Below are 22115 nucleotides of genomic sequence, written 5' to 3' on the forward strand. Positions count from 1 at the left end.
GTCAGTAGAGTTGGGAATGAAGCATGCAAATTCCTGTACTAACTGTAAGCTTTAGACACCTATGCAAACCTCAGGCCTACATTGTACTTAAAACTAAGTTAAACAAAATAATAGAAAAATATTGATTTTACTGTTTTTGATAGACATTTCACAAATAAAAAAATCCATGTGGGGTGTAATTATACAGCAGTGAAGAAAAAACTTGTGTATGGTGCCAATGTGATATATATGCATATATAGTGCAGATATCAGGGAATAGGATGGAAATTACAAGTTTATGAGCTCATGGTCCTGTGTTGATCTAGAAACATGTTTCCTACATATACATGTTTTTTTTCCAGACATACTGGGTCATTCATTGAGGTGTTTAAGGATAGTATGGGAATCTGTCCATTTCAACTCAGCTATGCTGTCTAGCACAGAGGATTTGGGGCCATTTGCTATAACTTTGAATTATGACAAATTAATTCTTTGTGTTAGGTTTTCTTCTCTGTATGAGAGTTTGATGCAATAGCTCCCTTGCTATAAGAATCTTGTAACCTTTATATCATCTGCTGTAAAGTTTATCTAATATAGGTGCTTTCTGTAAGTAAGATTCCAATAAGTCTTAAATGTCCCCTTTGATCTGTTCTTGATGACATGAATGTCCTTAGGAGTTAAGACCCTCAAACTATGGGGCCAATGAAGCCCAAAGCCAAGGACCCCTCTGAATTTTACAACTCTATAAAAGTCAAGGGTGGAATCAGTTTGTAATTAAAATGTTTCTAACCTATTTCAATGTGACAATCATCCCAGAAATACAACATCCTTGTCAGAACTGAAAGTTTGCAGTGATATTTTTTTCTGAAAAAGAATAGGCTATCCAAAGTCAAGTTGTACATGGGACCTGTTAAGCCCATGGTTGTAAGGATCCTGGACTGGAATTTATGACTAGGGGACTGCCTCCTGGGCTGATGGTGCTATGGTCATCACAAGCTCCATCTGGTTGCTGGCCACTAATCAGTAGCTGAGCTTGCTTCACTGCTGAGTAGCCAGTGTGAGCTCTTGTTACAAAGAGGGGGGTGGTTCATCATCATGAGACTATCCCAGTGCCCAACACTGACTTCCACTGTGCCTTTGGCCAAGTCATTTAACCTGAAAAACAAAGGAAAGCAAGGAGGATAGCGAGATAAGAATACAGAGGGACAAAGAAAAGAGGAAGTGGGGAAGAAACTGTATAATAAAGGAGGGAGTTTTGGGTAGACAACAGAGAATGGGGTGTATGTGGAAAAGAAGAAGATGCTGCTTTCCAAGAAAAGAAGAGATGAGACAAAGAGGAAATTAAAAATAGATTACAAATGAGGGGGGAAAGTGTGGGGTACTGAAATGGAGTAAATAGACTTGATGTGTAAGGAGAAGGAAATAACAAGGAAATGGCAGAGAGAATAAGCAATGAAAGATACAAACTTTAGGTTAGGGAATCTTTTCATTTATTTATATCTATTTTAGGATTTTCCTGGCAGACACCTTATATCTCTGATATTGGGAGAAAGTAGTTAGACTATTTTGAGCCCATAATATGTGTTGTATTAATATTACAGACTACAATGGATTCTATAGTTCAATAATTGAAAATGAAAGGGAAAATATAGTTCACAATTATGCTGCACACAAAAGCCTTCAAGGTCTCAGGATTTAGCAGAAGCCATAAGTCTGGCTAATTTACCTAGAATTGGAAAAATTGTTTTAAATGTTTCTAACAATGCTCAGACCCGCATATAATCAGCCACGCTCTACTTCTCCTGTAGCAGAGGAAGCTTATATAGGCTCCTTTACCCCCCACCCGCTGTCCCGATTTTTCACATTTTCTGTCCGGTCACCCTGGCTTCATGATTCTTAAAATTCATGAATTATAAAATGTTCCTATGCACCTCAGTGGATAATTTAAAAAATCATTAACGTTGTAACGCTATCTGAGTCTTAGCCTTAGTCAACTAATGCTGATTGTGATTATTTTATAAGAGAGACACTGCATGTATACAAAGCAAAAAGTTCATGTTTTGCTGCTATTTTAATTATTTTCCCAATATCTGTTTCATTTTCCTCTTTAGCAAAGGAATGTGCACCTCATGTACAATCAGACACCTGATATGGCTTTGCCAGCATTATAGTCACAGGATATTTTAAAAAAGAAAAGAGAAGTCTCAAAGCACAGGTCCTGCTGTGCAACAAAGTAATCAGATTCCTTCATAGCAACCAGCTGATGGGCTTCAGCAATCTAAGGAGTAACAAATAACCATTCTAGAAGATAAACAGTGCAATGCAACAGTGCTTATTGAGCAACAATCTATAATAAATAGAAGAGAGCTTATTTTACAAAAAAAAGCCCCCTCATTTCAGTTTTCTTAATTTTGCAAGACAATGGCTGACATTAAAATCTCTAGTGTCCTGGAGAATCACCATAGCCTTGGCAATTTATAAAATTCCTTAGTTTCATCTAATAATTTAAACCTCTCCTCCCTCGTATTTTGAGGTTAAATTTACCCTTTACACCATACTCATTTAACTGATTGTTTGATTTTCTTCAGTCTCTGCCTCAATGTTCATTTTACAAAAGCATTTGCATCAGTATAGCATGTAGAGTCCATATCATAATCTTCCAGTTTCCAGTGCAATGTTTCAAAAGTGGGCCGTACTTTGGGTTCTGCACTCCAGCACTCCAGCATAATGTTATAGAGCTTATCTGGGCAGTTAGCTGGTTGAGGGATTCGGTATCCTTTATCCAGCTTCTGGATTACTTGGTAGCCCATCAGACCTGAAATACATTTTAAAAAAAAGAAAAAAGGAAATTATTTTGCAGATGTTTACCTGTGTGTCAGTTTTGCTCATTAAAATGTGCATGTTTATTCCCAAAATGTGGCTGAGTGATTTGTATATGGCCTATTGCCATTCTTTCCTTTAATATACAGGTACAACCCATGGAAACTACAACTCCCAACATGCTAAACTGCTTGGATTAAACACACTACAAATCAGAACCTATTGTCAATATGGACTGTACCTCTGAATTATAGTAAGGATGGCTGCATATGACTCCTTTTGCAAATTAAATGTAGCACTCAGGCTCCTGGCAGTTACCAAATGTGGCTGCAGGATAGGGGGGGAAATAGGTGCCCCTGGTTTAATTCCTTTCCAATTTATTACTCAGTGGGAATTTATAACATTCTCACCACACCTTTCTTAAATTGCCATAAGGGCCCCTGCTAAGCAACTAAAATAGCCACAAAGTTATTCCAGTGAAAAACTTCTTGTTATAAAAGTTCTCATTTAGAGCATGTGTTTGTTGTGTTGACACTCCTTATTCGGTGTTGTTATGTTTTGTTACTGAGAACAAGTATCAGAGTAGCAGCCGTGTTAGTCTGTATTCGCAAAAAGAAAAGGAGTACTTGTGGCACCTTAGAGACTAACAAATTTATTTGAGCATAAGCTTTCATGAAGTGAGCTGTAGCTCATGAAAGCTTATGCTCAAATAAATTTGTTAGTCTCTAAGGTGCACAAGTATGTCTTTTCTTTTTGATAACAAGTAGTAGAACAGTTTGAAGTGTTGGTGTCATGGGTAGCGTTGGCTCTGAAGTTTTGATGGAGAAAGCCTGATCAGCAGCCATAAGAGGAAATGGAAAATGAGCAAGTGTGTAGAATAGTTGTAAGCACCTTTGACCTGTGATGAGTGGACTCAAGATCTAAGCCACTGGGTAAAGGAATTAGAAAAGCCACTGAGACCTACTCTATCTGGAACATTGCCTAGCCCTTCCATAAGCAATCAGAGCATCTACTGGTTTTCATAATGACCTTTTCTCTTGACTGGTTACCGAGGAGATGGTCCTGAAAATAACATCAAGGAAGCAAACAATTATGGCACATGGACTTACATTTTCAAATGTGAAGGTTCACATAGGCTATGCCCTCGCTAAACATAAACCAGAGTGTGCCTTTATAAAGCAAAGACGATGGCCTTATTTTGCTTTATATTTTCAGCAAGGGGTCTTTTCCTTGCTATTTGTTCCAGTGAATGAAACCCACCTTTGATGGGGTGTCCACCTCTCCAAGGCCTGAAGGGTAAAATAGGCCAATGAATCTATAGGCTGTACCTGGAGGAAAGCACTAAGGAATAATTGGCTGATGAAGCCCAGCTGGAGGCAGGAGGGGGGCCAGGGTTATAAAGCCAGGAGGTTGGCAATGGAAAAAAGCTGTAGGAAGGTAGTCTACAGTCACTCCCTGGGAGAAGGGAGGTGCGGTTGAGGCTACAGAGGCAGATAACCTACAGTTACTCCATCAGGGGAGGGAGTTTGGGCTGGCAAACCTAGAGGAGTGGGTAGAGACAGAAGGTACAGAAGAGGCTCAGGAAAAGGCGGCAAAGAATAGGAGTGCAGACCTTGGCTGTTGACTAGAGGGCCCATCAGCTGGAACCTGGAGTAGAGGGCAGGCCCAGGTTCCCCTACCAGCTGCTGAGGAAATGGCACCTGGGCCAGCAAATGGGACTGAAGCAAAGAACAAAAGCCTGTGTAGGAATAGGTTGTGGTGGGGGAACGGGGAGGGGGAGATCATTTGGAAGTTCCTCTTCCTTGTCCTCTTCCTTGAGTGAGTGTCTGATTGGCTGCTAGCCTGCAGGGGGCGGGCATTAGGGTGTCTGTGTGTTTGCGTCAGGGAAGCCTGGCTGTTTAAAAATAGCCGGAGCCTCGCGAACCAGCTGAGCGGCAGCGAACCAGCGGAGCAGCGGGGACAGCAGAGCAGCTCACAGCAGGAGTTTGCCTGGGACTGGTAAGTATCCGAGTGTGTGTGTTTGCTTGCTGAGGAAGTATCCGAGCGTGTGTTTGCTGGGAGGGAGCCTGAGTGAGTGTCTGATTGGCTGCTAGCCTGCAGGGGGCGGGCATTAGGGTGTCTGTGTTTTTGCGTCAGGGAAGCCTGGCTGTTTAAAAATAGCCGGAGCCTCGCGAACCAGCTGAGTGGCAGCGAACCAGCGGAGCAGCGGGGACAGCAGAGCAGCTCACAGCAGGAGTTTGCCTGGGAGTTCGCCTGGAGTGAGCCCAGTGAGGCTTACATCTTGCCAACGTCTCTGAGGAAGCTCCGTAGTAGGTAGGTGATATGGAAGGGGGGAATTCAGCTGTTGTGACCTGCACTGGATGTGCCATGTTTGTCTTTCTTCCACAGGACAGAAGCGACTTTGTCTGTACAAAGTGCAAGCTGGTCTCCATATTGGAAGAGAAGATTGAAGGTCTGGAGCAACAGGTAACGACCCTGCGTTGTATACGAGAGACTGAGGATTTTCTGGACCAAACTCAGGATAGCCTTCTAGGGGCACAAAGCTCTAAAGATGTAGAGCAGGTTGCACAGAGGAGCCAAGAGGCCAGTGAAGAAGCTTGGCAACATGTGACCTCCAGAAGAGGTAAGCGGAATGTCCGGGTTCCAGTAACACAGACACAGGTAACTAACCGCTTTCATGTTCTCTCCACAGGTACCAATGCGGAGAGTGGACCAGATGATATGTCTGGGGGGAGAAAGCAGAAGGAGACTCCGCTGGTTGGGAGGCATGAGATGCGATGTCCTGAGGTTGGAGGTTCCACGACCACCACTCCCAAGAGGAGAAGGCGGGTGGTGGTGGTCGGGGACTCTCTCCTCCGGGGGACTGAGTCATCTATCTGCCGCCCTGACCGGGAAAACCGAGAAGTCTGCTGCTTGCCAGGGGCTAAGATTAGTGATGTGACGGAGAGACTGCCGAGACTCATCAAGCCCTCGGATCGCTACCCCTTCCTGCTTCTCCACGTGGGCACCAATGATACTGCCAAGAATGACCTTGAGCGGATCACTGCAGACTATGTGGCTCTGGGAAGAAGGATAAAGGAGTTGGAGGCGCAAGTGGTGTTCTCGTCCATCCTCCCCGTGGAAGGAAAAGGCCTGGGTAGGGACCGTCGAATCGTGGAGGTCAACGAATGGCTACGCAGGTGGTGTCGGAGAGAAGGCTTTGGATTCTTTGACCATGGGATGGTGTTCCATGAAGGAGGAGTGCTGGGCAGAGACGGGCTCCATCTTACGAAGAGAGGGAAGAACATCTTTGCCAGCAGGCTGGCTAACCTAGTGAGGAGGGCTTTAAACTAGGTTCACCGGGGGAAGGAGACCAAAGCCCTGAGGTAAGTGGGAAAGCGGGATACCGGGAGGAAGCACAGGCAGGAAGGTCTGTGAGAGGAGGGCTCCTGCCTCATACTGGGAATGAGGGGCGATCAACAGGTTATCTCAAGTGCTTATATACAAATGCACAAAGCCTTGGAAACAAGCAGGGAGAACTGGAGGTCCTGGTGATGTCAAGGAATTATGACGTGATTGGAATAACAGAGACTTGGTGGGATAACTCACATGACTGGAGTACAGTCATGGATGGTTATAAACTGTTCAGGAAGGACAGGCAGGGCAGAAAAGGTGGGGGAGTAGCACTGTATGTAAGGGAGCAGTATGACTGCTCAGAGCTCCGGTACGAAACTGTGGAAAAACCTGAGTGTCTCTGGATTAAGTTTAGAAGTGTGTGCAACAAGAGTGATGTCATGGTGGGAGTCTGCTATAGACCACCGGACCAGGGGGATGAGGTGGATGAGGCTTTCTTCCGGCAACTCACGGAAGCTACTAGATCGCATGCCCTGATTCTCATGGGTGACTTTAATTTTCCTGATATCTGCTGGGAGAGCAATACAGCGGTGCATAGACAATCCAGGAAGTTTTTGGAAAGCGTAGGGGACAATTTCCTGGTGCAAGTGCTAGGGGAGCCAACTAGGGGGAGCGCTTTTCTTGACCTGCTGCTCACAAACCGGGTAGAATTAGTGGGGGAAGCAAAAGTGGATGGGAATCTGGGAGGCAGTGACCATGAGTTGGTTGAGTTCAGGATCCTGACGCAGGGAAGAAAGGTAAGCAGCAGGATACGGACCCTGGACTTCAGGAAAGCAGACTTTGACTCCCTCAGGGAACAGATGGCCAGGATCCCCTGGGGGACTAACATGAAAGGGAAGGGAGTCCAGGAGAGCTGGCTGTATTTCAAGGAATCCCTGTTGAGGTTACAGGGACAAACCATCCCGATGAGTCGAAAGAATAGTAAATATGGCAGGCGACCAGCTTGGCTTAATGGTGAAATCCTAGCGGATCTTAAACATAAAAAGAAGCTTACAAGAAGTGGAAGCTTGGACATATGACCAGGGAAGAGTATAAAAATATTGCTCGGGCATGTAGGAAAGATATCAGGAGGGCCAAATCGCACCTGGAGCTGCAGCTAGCAAGAGATGTCAAGAGTAACAAGAAGGGTTTCTTCAGGTATGTTGGCAACAAGAAGAAAGCCAAGGAAAGTGTGGGCCCCTTACTGAATGAGGGAGGCAAGCTAGTGACAGAGGATGTGGAAAAAGCTAATGTACTCAATGCTTTTTTTGCCTCTGTTTTCACTAACAAGGTCAGCTCCCAGACTGCTGTGCTGGGCATCACAAAATGGGGAAGAGATGGCCAGCCCTCTGTAGAGATAGAGGTGGTTAGGGACTATTTAGAAAAGCTGGACGTGCACAAGTCCATGGGGCCGGACGAATTGCATCCGAGAGTGCTGAAGGAATTGGCGGCTGTGATTGCAGAGCCCTTGGCCATTATCTTTGAAAACTCGTGGCGAACGGGGGAAGTCCCGGATGACTGGAAAAAGGCTAATGTAGTGCCCATCTTTAAAAAAGGGAAGAAGGAGGATCCTGGGAACTACAGGCCGGTCAGCCTCACCTCAGTCCCTGGAAAAATCATGGAGCAGGTCCTCAAAGAATCAATCCTGAAGCACTTAGAGGAGAGGAAAGTGATCAGGAACAGTCAGCATGGATTCACCAAGGGAAGGTCATGCCTGACTAATCTAATCGCCTTTTATGATGAGATTACTGGTTCTGTGGATGAAGGGAAAGCAGTGGATGTATTGTTTCTTGACTTTAGCAAAGCTTTTGACACTGTCTCCCACAGCATTCTTGTCAGCAAGTTAAGGAAGTATGGGCTGGATGAATGCACTATAAGGTGGGTAGAAAGCTGGCTAGATTGTCGGGCTCAACGGGTAGTGATCAATGGCTCCATGTCTAGTTGGCAGCCGGTGTCAAGTGGAGTGCCCCAGGGGTCGGTCCTGGGGCCCGTTTTGTTCAATATCTTCATAAATGATCTGGAGGATGGTGTGGATTGCACTCTCAGCAAATTTGCGGATGATACTAAACTGGGAGGAGTGGTAGATACGCTGGAGGGGAGGGATAGGATACAGAAGGACCTAGACAAATTGGAGGATTGGGCCAAAAGAAATCTAATGAGGTTCAATAAGGATAAATGCAGGGTCCTGCACTTAGGATGGAAGAATCCAATGCACCGCTACAGACTAGGGACCGAATGGCTCGGCAGCAGTTCTGCGGAAAAGGACCTAGGGGTGACAGTAGACGAGAAGCTGGATATGAGTCAGCAGTGTGCCCTTGTTGCCAAGAAGGCCAATGGCATTTTGGGTTGTATAAGTAGGGGCATAGCGAGCAGATCGAGGGACGTGATCGTTCCCCTCTATTCGACACTGGTGAGGCCTCATCTGGAGTACTGTGTCCAGTTTTGGGCCCCACACTACAGGAAGGATGTGGATAAATTGGAAAGAGTACAACGAAGGGCAACGAAAATGATTAGGGGTCTAGAGCACATGACTTATGAGGAGAGGCTGAGGGAGCTGGGATTGTTTAGTCTGCAGAAGAGAAGAATGAGGGGGGATTTGATAGCTGCTTTCAACTACCTGAAAGGGGGTTTCAAAGAGGATGGCTCTAGACTGTTCTCAATGGTAGCAGATGACAGAACGAGGAGTAATGGTCTCAAGTTGCAATGGGGGAGGTTTAGATTGGATATTAGGAAAAACTTTTTCACTAAGAGGGTGGTGAAACACTGGAATGCGTTACCTAGGGAGGTGGTAGAATCTCCTTCCTTAGAGGTTTTTAAGGTCAGGCTTGACAAAGCCCTAGCTGGGATGATTTAACTGGGACTTGGTCCTGCTTTGAGCAGGGGGTTGGACTAGATGACCTTCTGGGGTCCCTTCCAACCCTGATATTCTATGATTCTATGATTCCCCTCCTTTGCCTCTTGCCCTCCCGTATGTTCTCCTCACCAAACAACAAATTAAAATAACAAACAATCATTTTAGTGACACCTTGTGCTAGGGTAACCAGCTGACCCGTTTTTAAAGGGACAGTCCCATATTTAAGCCCTCCTGCAGATGTCCTGAATTTTTCTTTAAAAAGGGCAAATCCTGTATTTTCTGTCTTTCCCCCCCACTATCAGTAATTGTGGGTCCTGCTGCTGACTGGATCCCTGCTCACCAGCCTCCCATCCACCAGTGGTGAGCGGGTGGGTAGGTGGGTGGGGGCCAGTGGCCGACAATGGGGGTGGGTGCACAAGGCTGGTGCTGGGATGAAGTTGCATTGCACGGGGCTGGCTGCTCCCCATGCTGGTCTGTCAGTGCAGCCCCTGCTGTGTGCCAGGTCTCAGCCAGCAGGGCTCTGCCCCCGCCCTGTTTCCAGCCAGTGCTAGAAGCAGCTCCCGTCCCTTCCCTCCTGCACAGTGCCGAAAGTCAGTATGTACTGCTTTCCTCTGGATGTCTTTTTTGGAAAAGAACCCAGAATATCCATAGCTACTCACCAAAATGGAACCTCAATGATGGGGAGTGGCTGGAGAGGGGCTTTGACCTGGTCTTGGGGTTTTCCCACTAATTGGCACACCTCACAAGAACTGATATAGGTAGAAACATCCTTGCCCATTCCCTCCCAGTGGAATGACTTTCCCAAATGGTCTTTGGTTCTGTTCACCCCAGCATGGCCACTAGGATGATCGTGGGCTAAGCTTAAGAGCTTTACCTGGTACTTAGTTGGAACTACCAACTGTCTCTGAGGATGCCAGTCTTCCTGGTGTCCACCGGAAAGAGTTTCCTTGTATAAAAGTCCTCTTTATACAACAAACCTGGATTGATTAGAAGAGCTGAGAGGCAGTGGGTTGCTCCATGCTGCTGTCCAAACTCTATGGAGGCTTTCATCTGCTTCCTGTTTGGTCTGGAACTGTTCCCTTGATGCTGGAGACATCTGTTTCTCATTGGATTGTGGACCTGGGCTTGGACCCTTTGGAAGCGATGCAGGTGATGGGGCTGTTTCCGTGGACTGTGAACCACTCTCTGCTGGTACACTATGTTGGGGTTCAGGCTCCAGCTGAGCCTCTTGTGTAGGGTTATCTGCTGCTGCCAGTGCAGGTTCAGTGGGGCCCTCTGGTTTTGGGCTTGCAAGCACTGGATTCAGTGCTGGCAATGATTCTGGTGCTGGTTGTTCCACCGGTTCTGGTTCTGGGGCTCGCTTTGTCTGAGTCTCTGTGACTGGATCCACTATTGCTGTTGCAGATGTTGGCATGGGGTTCGGTTCCATCACCTATGACCAGGTCTTGGTAGAAGTCTCCGGAACAGAGCTAGGTGTGACAGCTTGATAAGCCTGGCTGAAGGTGGCCATTCCCACCCTTTTGGCTAGCTTTACATGATTGGCCAAGTCTTCCCCCAACAGCATGGGAATGGGATAATCATCATAGATTGCAAATGTCCACGTTCCTGACCAGCCCTTTAACTGGACCAGCAACTTGGCTGTAGGCAAGTCAAAAGAGTTTGACTTGAAGGGTTGAATCGTCACTTGGACCTCTGGGTCGATTCAATTGGGGTCCACTAAGGAAGCGTGGATAGCTGACACTTGTGCTCCGGTGTCCCTCCACGCTATGACCTTCTTCCCGCCCACACTCACAGTTTCCCTCTGCTCTAAGGGTATCTGGGAGGCATCTGGGCCTGAGGACCTTTGATGGGACCCCTGTGCAATGAACTATAATCTGTTGGGGTTCTTGGGGCAGTTGGCCTTTACATGCTCTGGCTCATTACATTTAAACCGTCGCTCAGATGACTGGTCACTGGGGTGAGTGGGTTGCTGGAGAACAGTGTGGTGGGATGATAAGGTGTCTGATAAGAACAGTCTGGAGTGGGATGTAGTTGGGTCTTGGGCTGCCCCCGGTAGTAGAGTGTGGTCTGAGGGTGTCCCTTCTGGTATCCACTCCAACTGCGATCAGGGTTGTTCCTCTCTCCTCCCTCCACCCGTTTTGTTCCGGTTTGCCCCACCTCTCTGGCGGTCTGGGACTGCTTATATTGATCAGCATAAGAAGCAAGACTTCCTGCTGAGTCCCTTTTCTTATCCCATAAACACTGTTTTATATCATCCTTGGATATATTCAGGAATTGCTCCTGTATCATCAAATCCAGCATTCCTCCAAAGCTAGTTACATCCCGTCCTTTGAGCCATTTATCAAACAGATCTGTCATCTGGTTTACATAAGCCACATTGCTAAGTCCCGGTCCTCTCTTAAGGGCTCTAAATTTTACTCTAAGTTTCAGGTGTAATTTGAAATTGTTCTAAAACCAAATCCTTGAATTTATCATAGTCAGAAGCCTCATCAATAGGCATCTTATTGAATATGTCCAGAGCTCTTCCAGTCAATTTTGCAACCAATATGGTCATCTTGTGAGCGTCAAGAATTTTATGGAGTGTGCACAGTCTCTCAAAGGTGAGGAAATATTCAGCAATATCACTGGATTCATCATACTGTGGACATAGTCGCTCCCATTTGTGGATTGTTGGGGAAGGATTGTTAGGGTTATTCGGTATATTCTGCTGAGCCCTTGCCTTCTCTATCTCCAGTGAATGCTTCCTCTCTTTTTCCCTCTCCTCCATTTCTTTTTCTTTTGCTTCCATATCTCTCTTGTGGGCAGTTTCTTCTGCCTCCACCCTGGCTTCTTCTTTGGCCGCTTGTGCATCAATCTCCATCTGTCTGAGTTCTACCTGTCTTTCATGTTCCTTCTGTCTTTCCTCAGCTTCCAATCTGGCTAATTCCAGTTTCTGTTGAACATTGTATTCTGTCATCCTAGCCTCTCTGTGTTTAACCTAGCTATACCCGAGAGTTAGAAAGAAAAAAAAACCTGGCTTGTAAAATTTTGCTGTTCTGTAATCTGATACCTTTTGTCTCTGATAGCTGTTCTCAGCCTACAGAAAAATCCTTTTGTTATGGAGCTGCTCTGTCCCTAGGCAGAGAGACAGAATCTGCAGCTGCAATCACCTTTTACAAAACCTTTTAAAATCCGCTGTGCTTCTGGTTCAAAATGATCCTACCGCACTGCCACCATGTCAAGGTTCCCCACTCTGAACTCTAGGGTACAGATGTGGGGACCTGCATGAAAGACCCCCTAAGCTTATTCTTACCAGCTTAGGTTAAAAACTTCCCCAAGGTACAAACTTTGCCTTGTCCTTGAACAATATGCTGCCACCACCAAGCGATTTAAGCAAAGAACAGGGAAAAAGACCACTTGGAGTGGTCTTCCCCCAAAATATCCCCCCAAGCCCTACACCCCCTTTCCTGAAGAAGGCTTGATAATAATATCCTCACCAATTGGTACAGGTGAACACAGACCCAAACCCTTGGATCTTAAGAACAATGAAAAAGCAATCAGGTTCTTAAAAGAAGAATTTTGTTTAAAGAAAAGGTAAAAGAATTACCTCTGTAAAATCAGGATGGTAAATACTGTACAGGGTAATCAGATTCAAAACATAGAGAATCCCTCTAGGTAAAACCTTAAGTTATAAAAAAGACACAAAAACAGGATACATTCCCTCCAGCACAGCTTATTTCACAAGCCATTAAACAAAAGAAAATCTAACGCATTTTCTAGCTAGATTACTTACTAACTTTACAGGAGTTGGAAGGCTTGCATCCTTGGTCTGTTCCCAGCAAAGGTCTCACACAGACAAACAGAACACTTTGCCCCTGTCCCCCGCCCCAGATTTGAAAGTATCTTGTCCCCTCATTGGTCATTTTGGGTCAGGTGCCAGCGAGGTTACTTTATCTTCTTAACCCTTTACAGGTGAAAGGGTTTTGCCTCTGGCCAGGAGGGATTTTATAGCACTGTATACGGAAAGGTGATTACCCTTCCCTTTATATTTATGACAGCTACCCACACTACTGGACACATATTCTGCTCTGATATTGTTAAATCCATTCTTGGCTAGTGCTCTTTTTGCCCAGATACAGTCTGTGCTTCTCTTTATGTGCGTTCCCCACTGCAGTAGCCCAGAATTGGGAAAATAACAAAACAACCCTCTTCTTCTTTTCATGCATTTTTTCCTTGCTGACATCCTATGCAATATCTCACACTGGAATCTCTCCTACCATGTGATACCTTCATAAAGATGGTGAAACACAGGTCCACAAAAGCCTCTCCCATTGTACCTTCCATCAGTGTACTTGATTGGTCTGATGTCCCAGAGGAATAGCCAGCAAGCTAAGCCTATGAACCACAGATTGGTACCAACTAACCAAATCTTGAATAGCTGGAAATTACAGGTTTTGGAGAACTTTCAGGAGGTCTGGGACATCCAGCAGCTCCCAGTGAAGGTCACCTAAGATGTTTTATTCCATATTTAGATTTTCAACCCTTGAATAAGCCTCCAATTCAATAAAGAAAAAAAATTAAAAATAATCAAGAAGTGTATCTAAATATTATTTTAAAATAAAATACTTACCAGAATAAGGCATCTTCCCATAGGTGATTATTTCAAAGAGAAGTATTCCAAATGACCACACATCAGACTTAATGCTGAATTTATTGGAGCGGATCGCTTCAGGGGCTGTCCATTTCACAGGGAGTTTCGTTTCATGTTTAGCTTCATATACATTTTCATTTTCTAACTATTAAATACAAAATAAAACAAACCCAAGTTACAGAGTAGCAGCCATGTTAGTCTGTATCTGCAAAAAGAACAGGAGTACTTGTGGCACTTTAGGGACTAACAGATTTATTAGAGCATAAGCTTTTGTGGGCTACAGCCCACTTCATCAGAAGTTAGGATCTGATTCAGAAAAAGCACTTCAACAGATGCTTAACTCAGCCCTGTTCAGTAAAGCACTTGAACTCAGTGGGACTAAAGTATGTGCTTATATCTTTGTTGTACTGGTATCTTATAGATGAGAAACATCTTTGTTCAACAGAAGCTTTTCTAAGCCATTTGTAACTTCAAGGGAGTACCCAGTATTGGAATGGCTTGTGCTTAATTATGGCCTGCTATTGTGAATTCTGAATCTGGCATGAAAGGATTCCATAAGTTGGCCAGAAATAGCAGCACAAGCATCATGTTGGCTCTACAGACTGCATTGTCAGACTGCCTTCGGGTCTGATCTTCTATAAATAGAGGAGGCAATAGCAAGCACTAATGCATTTAGAAACCTCAGTTTTGTGATTTACTGATGGCACTGAAGGGCTATTGACTTTGCTAATTACCACTTCACCAGTTTTCAAGCAGTGAAAACAGACCCAAACTGATTTTAAATTAATATATTAGCTCACAGTGGATATATAAAAAAATACATGGAGAAATATTTTTTAGTAATGGAAGTTCTCTGGGGTTAATCCTTTACTTTTCACAGACCCACATCTACAGAGTTTTATTGCATGGACATCCAACCTTTGGGAACATTTTAAGAGGTTTCCAATGTTTAAATGGAATCTAGGGCATATCATACATATCTTAGCCTCTGTCAGGTTTTTTAACATGCAAACTTCTATACAGATTATGCAGATCTTAAATAATATTGTGAGTATCCACAAAATTGGATATGTTCTTTCCTTGCTATTACACTATAGCCTATACTTCTTCATTAGATTATGTCTAGCAGTTAGCATCATAGACTTAGGCCCAGACCCTCAAAGATATTTAAGCACTTGAGGATCTGGGCCTTCATTCTCATCTGTATAAACAAACTTTGGTTTCATTATAGTAATGTATATTTTTACTATGCTTCACTTCCTCTTAAAGTATAGAGGACTTTGTGTGGGCTCTCCTACACAAGTATTAGTATGGAACCTGAATCCACAATCCCTTGGCCTATGAGTAAGAGTATTTCCAAATGAACACTATTGGGACTATATTAAATGGTGACTAGTTTAGAAATGTTCAATGTTAACAGGAAATTTCAGTAACTGTTGATTGCTCCCTCCACCTAAACACATACCAGAGAAAACTCCTTTATTAATACTCAAAATTCACATGTTCGGTTTAAAAAGAAATGTATCTCAGGCTAAAAATATTCACAGTAGGAGTCAAAAATGAGGAGGAGTACTTTCAGTGTCAGCTCAACATTTTATACCACAATAAGGGCATAACACCAGATCTATTATGAATCACAACTTCTACAACCATTGCACTTGGTATGGAAAACCAACTGGCAATAAAAGTTCTTTTATCCTTCCAGAGCAAAAATATATTAAAATAAAATAAAATTAAAATAAAATAATAAAAAAGGCTTTGGAAATTTTCAGCTACTTAGTGAAATTCATAAAATCCCCCTTTAAACTGAAAAGCCATTAGTTCATTAATTTAACCCCCAGTGACATCATGTTCAATATGCCATAATATACAATTTTCTTAAACAGTAGAGAAAAATCTGATCTCTATGAGAAACTAAGAACTCGGAGTAGCATGTGTGATGTTATTGACTTGAACTGAGACCAAATAGAACATTGTTGCAACCAAGATCCTGTAGCGGCACCAAATCTAGAATAAAGGAGGTCAAATAAGGTGTTCAAGACAAGGTTATGGTTTGCTGGTTATCATTATGCTATCTATATGCATGTATCATTTTTGTATTTAAAGCTATAAGTATTGGCTCTATACTGTCTGTAGTTCAAACTTGTGCTATGCTTCTGGGTGACGCCCCAGACAAGTTGGTATCATCTCTGCCTAGCCTGCTTGATGGCCCATTAAGGACCATCAGCTATACAACTGACCCATTGAGAGAAGGCAGACACGCCTTGTGACTCAGCAAGGAATCCAGGGACAGGCCTATGGACAGAAGTCTGAAGTTTTTCCAGGCCATGTGATGGACAGCTTGTTTTTGGAACAAAGAAAGAAAGACCACATGGCAGAGAATATAAAAAGCTGCTGCAGCTCCTCCATCTTGTCTTCAATCCTGCTTCTTACCTCTGGAGGAACTTTGCTACACTGAAGCTTTGAACGAAGGACTGATGACCCATCCAAGCTGTGGATGTACTCCAGAGACTTGATTTGAACCTGCAGTTTATTCTATCACTGCTGCAAGCCTGAACCAAGAACTTTGCCATTACTGTATGTAATTGATTTCATTTAACCAATTCTAGCTCTCATCTATATCTTTTTCCTTTTGTGAATAAACCTTTTAGATTTTAGATTCTACAGATTTGGCAGCAGCGTGATTTCTGGGTAAGATCTGATTTGTATATTAACCCGAATCTAGGGCTTGGTCCTTTGGGATCGAGAGAACCTTTTTTCTTTTACTGGGGTATTGGTTTTCATAACCATTTGTCCCCATAACGAGTGGCACTGGTGGTGATACTGGGAAACTGGAGCATCTAAGGGAATTGCTTGCGTGACTTGTGGTTAGCCCCGTGGGGTAAAACCAAAGTCTTGTCCGTTTGGCTGGTTTGGTTTGCCTTGGTGTGCATAGAAATCCCAGCCTTGGGCTGTAACTGCCCTGCTTTAAGCAATTTGTCCTGAACTGGCACTCTCACTCGCCAGAACCAGCATTGTTACAGCATGTTGAATTTCTGAGCCAGCACGTGGGAATGAGAGGGAGGGGGGATGTCTAGAGAGGCCTTTCTCTTTAGTGATGACTATCTGCATTGCCAGGCCCTGCATCAGATGTTGTGGGAGGGAGGACGGAAACAGCTGCCAAAGGGCTACTACTCCCCACCCAAGCAGATAGATGAGGTATGGGAAGAAACTTGACTCCAGTTCTGTCCATTCCACCCTTGAACCAGCCACTACCCATGCAAAGGAAGAAGGAAGCTGTGTCAGCAAAAAAAAGGCTAGCATACATAGGTGCCGACTTCGTGGGTACTCCAGCCCTGGAGCACCACGGAAAAAAATTAGCGGGTGCTTAGCACCCACCAACTGCCAAGCTCCGCCTCTTCCCCACAGTGCTGCCTGCTCACCAGCTTGCGGCCCCGTCAATCAGTTCCTCTCTCTCCCTCCCAGCCGCTGCAGTTAGCCATTCCGCAGCACACAGGAGGCACTGGGAGGGAGGGGGAGGAGCAGGGACAGGACACGCTTGGGGGGGAAGGCGTGGGATTGGGGGAGGGTGGGAGTGGGGCCATGGGTGGAGCAGGGGTGGGAGTTTGGGGGAAGGGGTTGAGTGAGGGCAGAGCTGGGGGCAGAGCAGGGGCAAGAAAATGCAGTGTGGGGGCTTATAGAGGATCTTGGTTGAACTCAATCTGCTAACCAGAGTTAAAAGACAAGGTGCTTTATCTTCACTGCTATTTTAACATAAATTAGCTAATCTGAGTTAAGAGCACACCTCTTGTTTGCAAAGTAGACAGACCCTTAATTTCCTGAATCGTTTTTTACATAGCTGGAGTTCATGCTAATTCTCTTACATAAATGACAAAAAAAATCCAAACTCATCCAAACCCACCTTAAAAACTCTTGCAAGTCCAAAATCTGCCACTTTGTAAACATTGTGTTCACCCACAAGGACATTCCTGGCTGCCAAATCCCGGTGGATATAGTTCTGGGATTCCAGGTAAGCCATTCCTGAGGCAACCTGAGCTGCCATGTCTATTTGTTCTGGCAGATGGACCTGTGAACCTGCATCATCTGTATCAAAGAAAAAAGAAGGTGGGATTATTGTCAATATTTACAGTGTCTCTGAGTTCTCAAGTTATTTAAATGTGTCAGCTGTTGGGAAAGAATGGCCCATGTCTCTACTGTAAACCAAGAACATCAAGCTATAGAATAAAGTAGGAGTCCTAAAGAATGGTAAAGGTTAAGCAACTGTCTGTAAAGGTATGAAGTTAGTTTCATGCCCCTTTAAAAACAACCCCCATTCAGCATCCAAACGGAGCTCTTTTAAAAGAGCAAATAACTAATGCAGTACTGGATTTGAGGGTATATTTCAGATGGTTGAGCACCTACCTATTTGTGACAGTGGCACCTACCTATTTGTGACAGTGTAGGTATTTGTCTTTCCAACAGGCAAATCATCCATCATAAAATGTGGTTAAACAATTAATATTTGTATTCACTTTTGGCAACCAAAGATTAATGAAGGGTGAGGCAAGGCCACACATGAGAACTAGTGTCCCCAGACAAGTCTGACATAAAAATTGACCAGCTCCTGTTAAGTGTAAAAGCTTCGTTTTACCTTTAGAATCCACCTGAGCGGTTCTTACTGTTAGCTATGTTGCCTCAGTGATAAGGTTCCTTGAGTTGTCCTTATGCTATACTTCTTTAATAGAATCTGCTGAAACAATATCTGTGCCATTTGTAAGATCAACAGCTTCCTGAAATACTAATTTAGCTCAGTCAGAGATGGTGCTCAAACAAAGTGTTAAAAGACCCCTGACCAGAGCAGGCTGGCTCAATACATGAGGGAAAGAGCCTTAGTAACTTTAATAACGGAGACCATAAATGGCAAGGCAGGTACCAAGAGATGTCACTGATGAGTTACAAATTACAACTCAGATTCAGGCCTTCTGTGGCATATTAGGCCAGATTAACTGCTGCTGGGGGAGAGATGAATTCAGACACTTCTGCACTCAGGGTGATTAACCCTTAAGGAGTGACCAACTCATTGCTATATACAATCATCACTCTTATAAGTGACATTTGAACCTAAGACCCACAACATCAGAAGCATACACACTTTACTATACTTTACTATAATAGGAAAAAAAATAGGCTTTACTATAATAGGAAAAATATCTGCATAGCATTTCACTTTTCCAAAAACTTTCCAAATTTGAATAGTCCAATGAGATACTGCTATCTGGGTCATTTTTGGCTCTCTCTTTATATTAGGAGTGTGGATTATCCTTCCTAGCTGCCTTGGCATTAAAAATAAGAAAGTATCAACTGCAGTTGGCAGTCTGCTGTGGTTAATGATGTCCCACTGATTCATAGTGACAGTGGATAGCACTGCCTTGAATCACTTTCTTCACTCCTGGCACTCCACACTATTGTTTGCCACTGTACTCCTCAATCTCTAAACCTTGAATTTCCTGCTCATCAGTATGTTTTGAGCTGAAGAGATGAAAGGCTGAATTTTAATGATTAAATTAGCCCTGCCTACTTCCTCTTTGAGGTTAAACTGATTGTCATGATAATCCAACACAGATTATTTCCTTCTATTATTGAATCAGAAACTCTTCTCCTCCCCCACACGTGTGTTTAGTAGCAGCCATGACCTTTAAAACAGAGAAAAATCAAGCTACATGACAATTTACAGCTTAATGATATAACACCAGGAAAATCTGTCATCAGGTTGTAGAACCATATAACACAGTGCAGTTCTGCATTTGTGGATACCAATAGACACTAGCTCTTATTGTTCAGTCTGTTGGACAAGGAAATAGATCCATGAATGGAGTGTGTTGCAGTTCAGGAGCATATGATACCTAAAATGGAGTGACTAGGAGGATGCATGTGTTTTGGAATTATTCTATGCTCTTCTGAGAGTCACAATTCCCTTCCACATCACTTCCAGCTATACAGTGCCCTATACTCATCGGTGATTGTAAATTTACAACCTAGCCTTTGTTGATTTAGGTTTGTTATCAAGTACTTTTGAAAAAAATAGTGATATTAATGCGAGGAAATGCACTCAAACTACAGGCACTGGCAAATAAATTTACAAAACCTACCCATGACTTATTCTCTACCCTGTAAGGAAAATTTGACAGCTCCTCCCTTCCCTTGTTACTAACAATTTTACACAAACCCATCTCTTTTATAAATAATTTACTACAGGAAACGAAATATTAAAGAAAGCTCAGGGATGCATCATGATCTCACCAATCAGTCACAATGTCTTATTCAATAGACAAAAGATAGGAGAGGTTCTTACTGACAGACATATTAGCAGTGTGAAATTCAATATTAAATATTTCCCCCATTTGAGACTGCAGGATTTGGTAAATCCTCACTAAATATCAAGATTGCAACAACAGGGCCACTGCACATCACAACTGATACAAATATTCATACATTTAAGACAATTTAATTTATATCTGTAATAGGAAAATATTGTTCTATTGTGTTCCATTAATCTGCCTGGGGACAGCTCAATAATAATAATCATAAATAATACTTTAAATGTATCCAGCAGTGTTCATCAGGAAAAATCCTGAAGCACTTTAATAAACTATACATTAGGATCACTTGCCCATCACTATAATACAGCCCCCTTTGTGGTAGAACGTGACAGATCACTGTGCAGGAAACACTGTACAAAATGTTTGAAGGGTGGGAAGGGGTTTAAAACAAAGAAATGAAGAATAAATTTTGAGGAGGAGAAATTTAGCCAAGGACAATGTGATCACCTGATTTGCACTGCGCTGCATCCTGACATATTTGCAACAGTATGTGGCCAGACTCAGTAAGACACTGGAAATTACTATTTTTCCTGGCTATCAATGAACCTCTACCGTTGTGGACAACATCACTTCTTAAATGTTTAGGAATAGTGGGCAGAACTCTCTCCTGCACAGGTTATTCCCAGATAGAGGAATGTAAATTCCATGAGTTTCAACCCAGTTTCCTTACTACTTTTCCATCAAGGACGGTGAGGTTTCACCTGCAAATACCTGCATAGGAGACTATGGTTGGGATTTCACTTATTACACTTGCTTATCTCAGGTCAATGAACTGGAGGCATAGGTAAGGCTGCGAGTCTGTCATGGAGGTCACGGAAGTCATGGATTCCATGACTTTCCAAGACCTCCGTGACTTCTGCAGCCAGCAGGTGCAACTGACCCCAGACCTGCCTGAGAAGCTTGGGCGGCCCAGGGGCCAGCTGCACTAGCCCTCCAGCCCAACAATCGTGGTCCTGGGCTGCCCCCCACCAGCAGTCAGCGATGGTCCCAGGCTGGCGGGGCAGCCCCCCACTATCAGCAACAGCTGCTGCGGTTCTGGGCCCCCTGCCAGCAGCCTCGGTGACAGTCCCAGGACAGCGGGACTAGCCCCCACCAGCAGCAGTGATGGCAGTTCTGGGTGAATGGGGCCGTTTCTTCCCAGCAGCAGCGGTCCTGTGCCACCTTCCCCAGCACCAGTGGCACACCATTGGGTGCCCCGAAGACCACCCCCAGCACCAGCGGGTGCCTGGAACCCCCATCCGGAGCAGCAGCTGTGTCCCCGGATCCTCCAGAACACCAAAAATTTAGTCACTGGGATATAGTTCAAGTCATGGACCGGTCACGGGGCTGTGAATTTTTGTTTATTGCCCATGACCTGTCCAGGACTTTTACTAAAAATGCCCATGACTAAATCTTAGCCTTAGGTATAGGGTAGGGATCGGCAATCTTTGGCACGTGGCCCGTCAGGGTAAGCCCCGTGGAGGGCCAAGCCGGTTTGTTTACCTGCCGCATCCACATATTCGGCTGATCGCAGCTCCCACTGGCTGCGGTTTGCCGCTCCAGGCCAATGGGGGCTGCGGGAAGTGGTGGCCAGCACATCCCTCAGCCCGCATGGCAGGTAAACAAACCAGCCCAGCCCGCCAGGGACTTACCGTGGTGGTCTGTGGGCCAAAGGTTGCTGATCCCTGGCACAGAGCATCAACACAAAGCCCCAGGACCACTATAAAGTGAATAAGAACCTAACTGTAAATTCTGTCTCCACTCTCTACAATTACTTTTAGGTCATTTGACAAATCAATCATTTCTAAACCCTTTTTGTCCCCCAATCCTAATAAATATTACAGCCTTCAGATTAAATCAGAGCACTGCACTCTTCCTCTTTATTTAGCACATTTACTAAACTGCAAGTTACAGTACTATCTGAAATTAGTTTTTAGTGTTTTGCTTACTTTGGAGGTATTCTAGCAGACTTCCATGTCTCATCAGCTCAGTAATAATATAAATTGGATCCTCTAAAGTGCAAACCGCATAGAGCTGTATAAGCTTTGGATGTCTAAGGTTCTTCATTATTTGTGCCTCCCTCAGGAAGTCCTTTGGATCCATTGAACCTGAAGCAAGAATA

The 22115-nt window shown here is 44.2% G+C and overlaps 1 protein-coding gene across 1 annotated transcript in view; it reads right to left on the bottom strand.

Annotated features, from left to right (window-relative positions):
- Positions 1–852: 852 nt before the first annotated feature.
- FRK (fyn related Src family tyrosine kinase) overlaps positions 853–22115 on the bottom strand; it is a 76344-nt gene continuing 55081 nt past the window's right edge. Inside the window, exons 5-8 of the mRNA XM_038395245.2 lie at positions 21943–22101; positions 17557–17738; positions 13635–13800; positions 853–2794 (exon numbers count right to left, since the gene is read on the bottom strand). Of these exons, the coding sequence (XP_038251173.1) occupies positions 2583–2794; positions 13635–13800; positions 17557–17738; positions 21943–22101 (719 nt within the window). The 3' untranslated portion in view covers positions 853–2582. The remainder of the gene's footprint in view (positions 2795–13634; positions 13801–17556; positions 17739–21942; positions 22102–22115) is intronic.

The sequence above is a fragment of the Dermochelys coriacea genome, chromosome 3, assembly GCF_009764565.3.
Source record: "Dermochelys coriacea isolate rDerCor1 chromosome 3, rDerCor1.pri.v4, whole genome shotgun sequence".
NCBI lineage: Eukaryota > Metazoa > Chordata > Testudines > Dermochelyidae > Dermochelys > Dermochelys coriacea.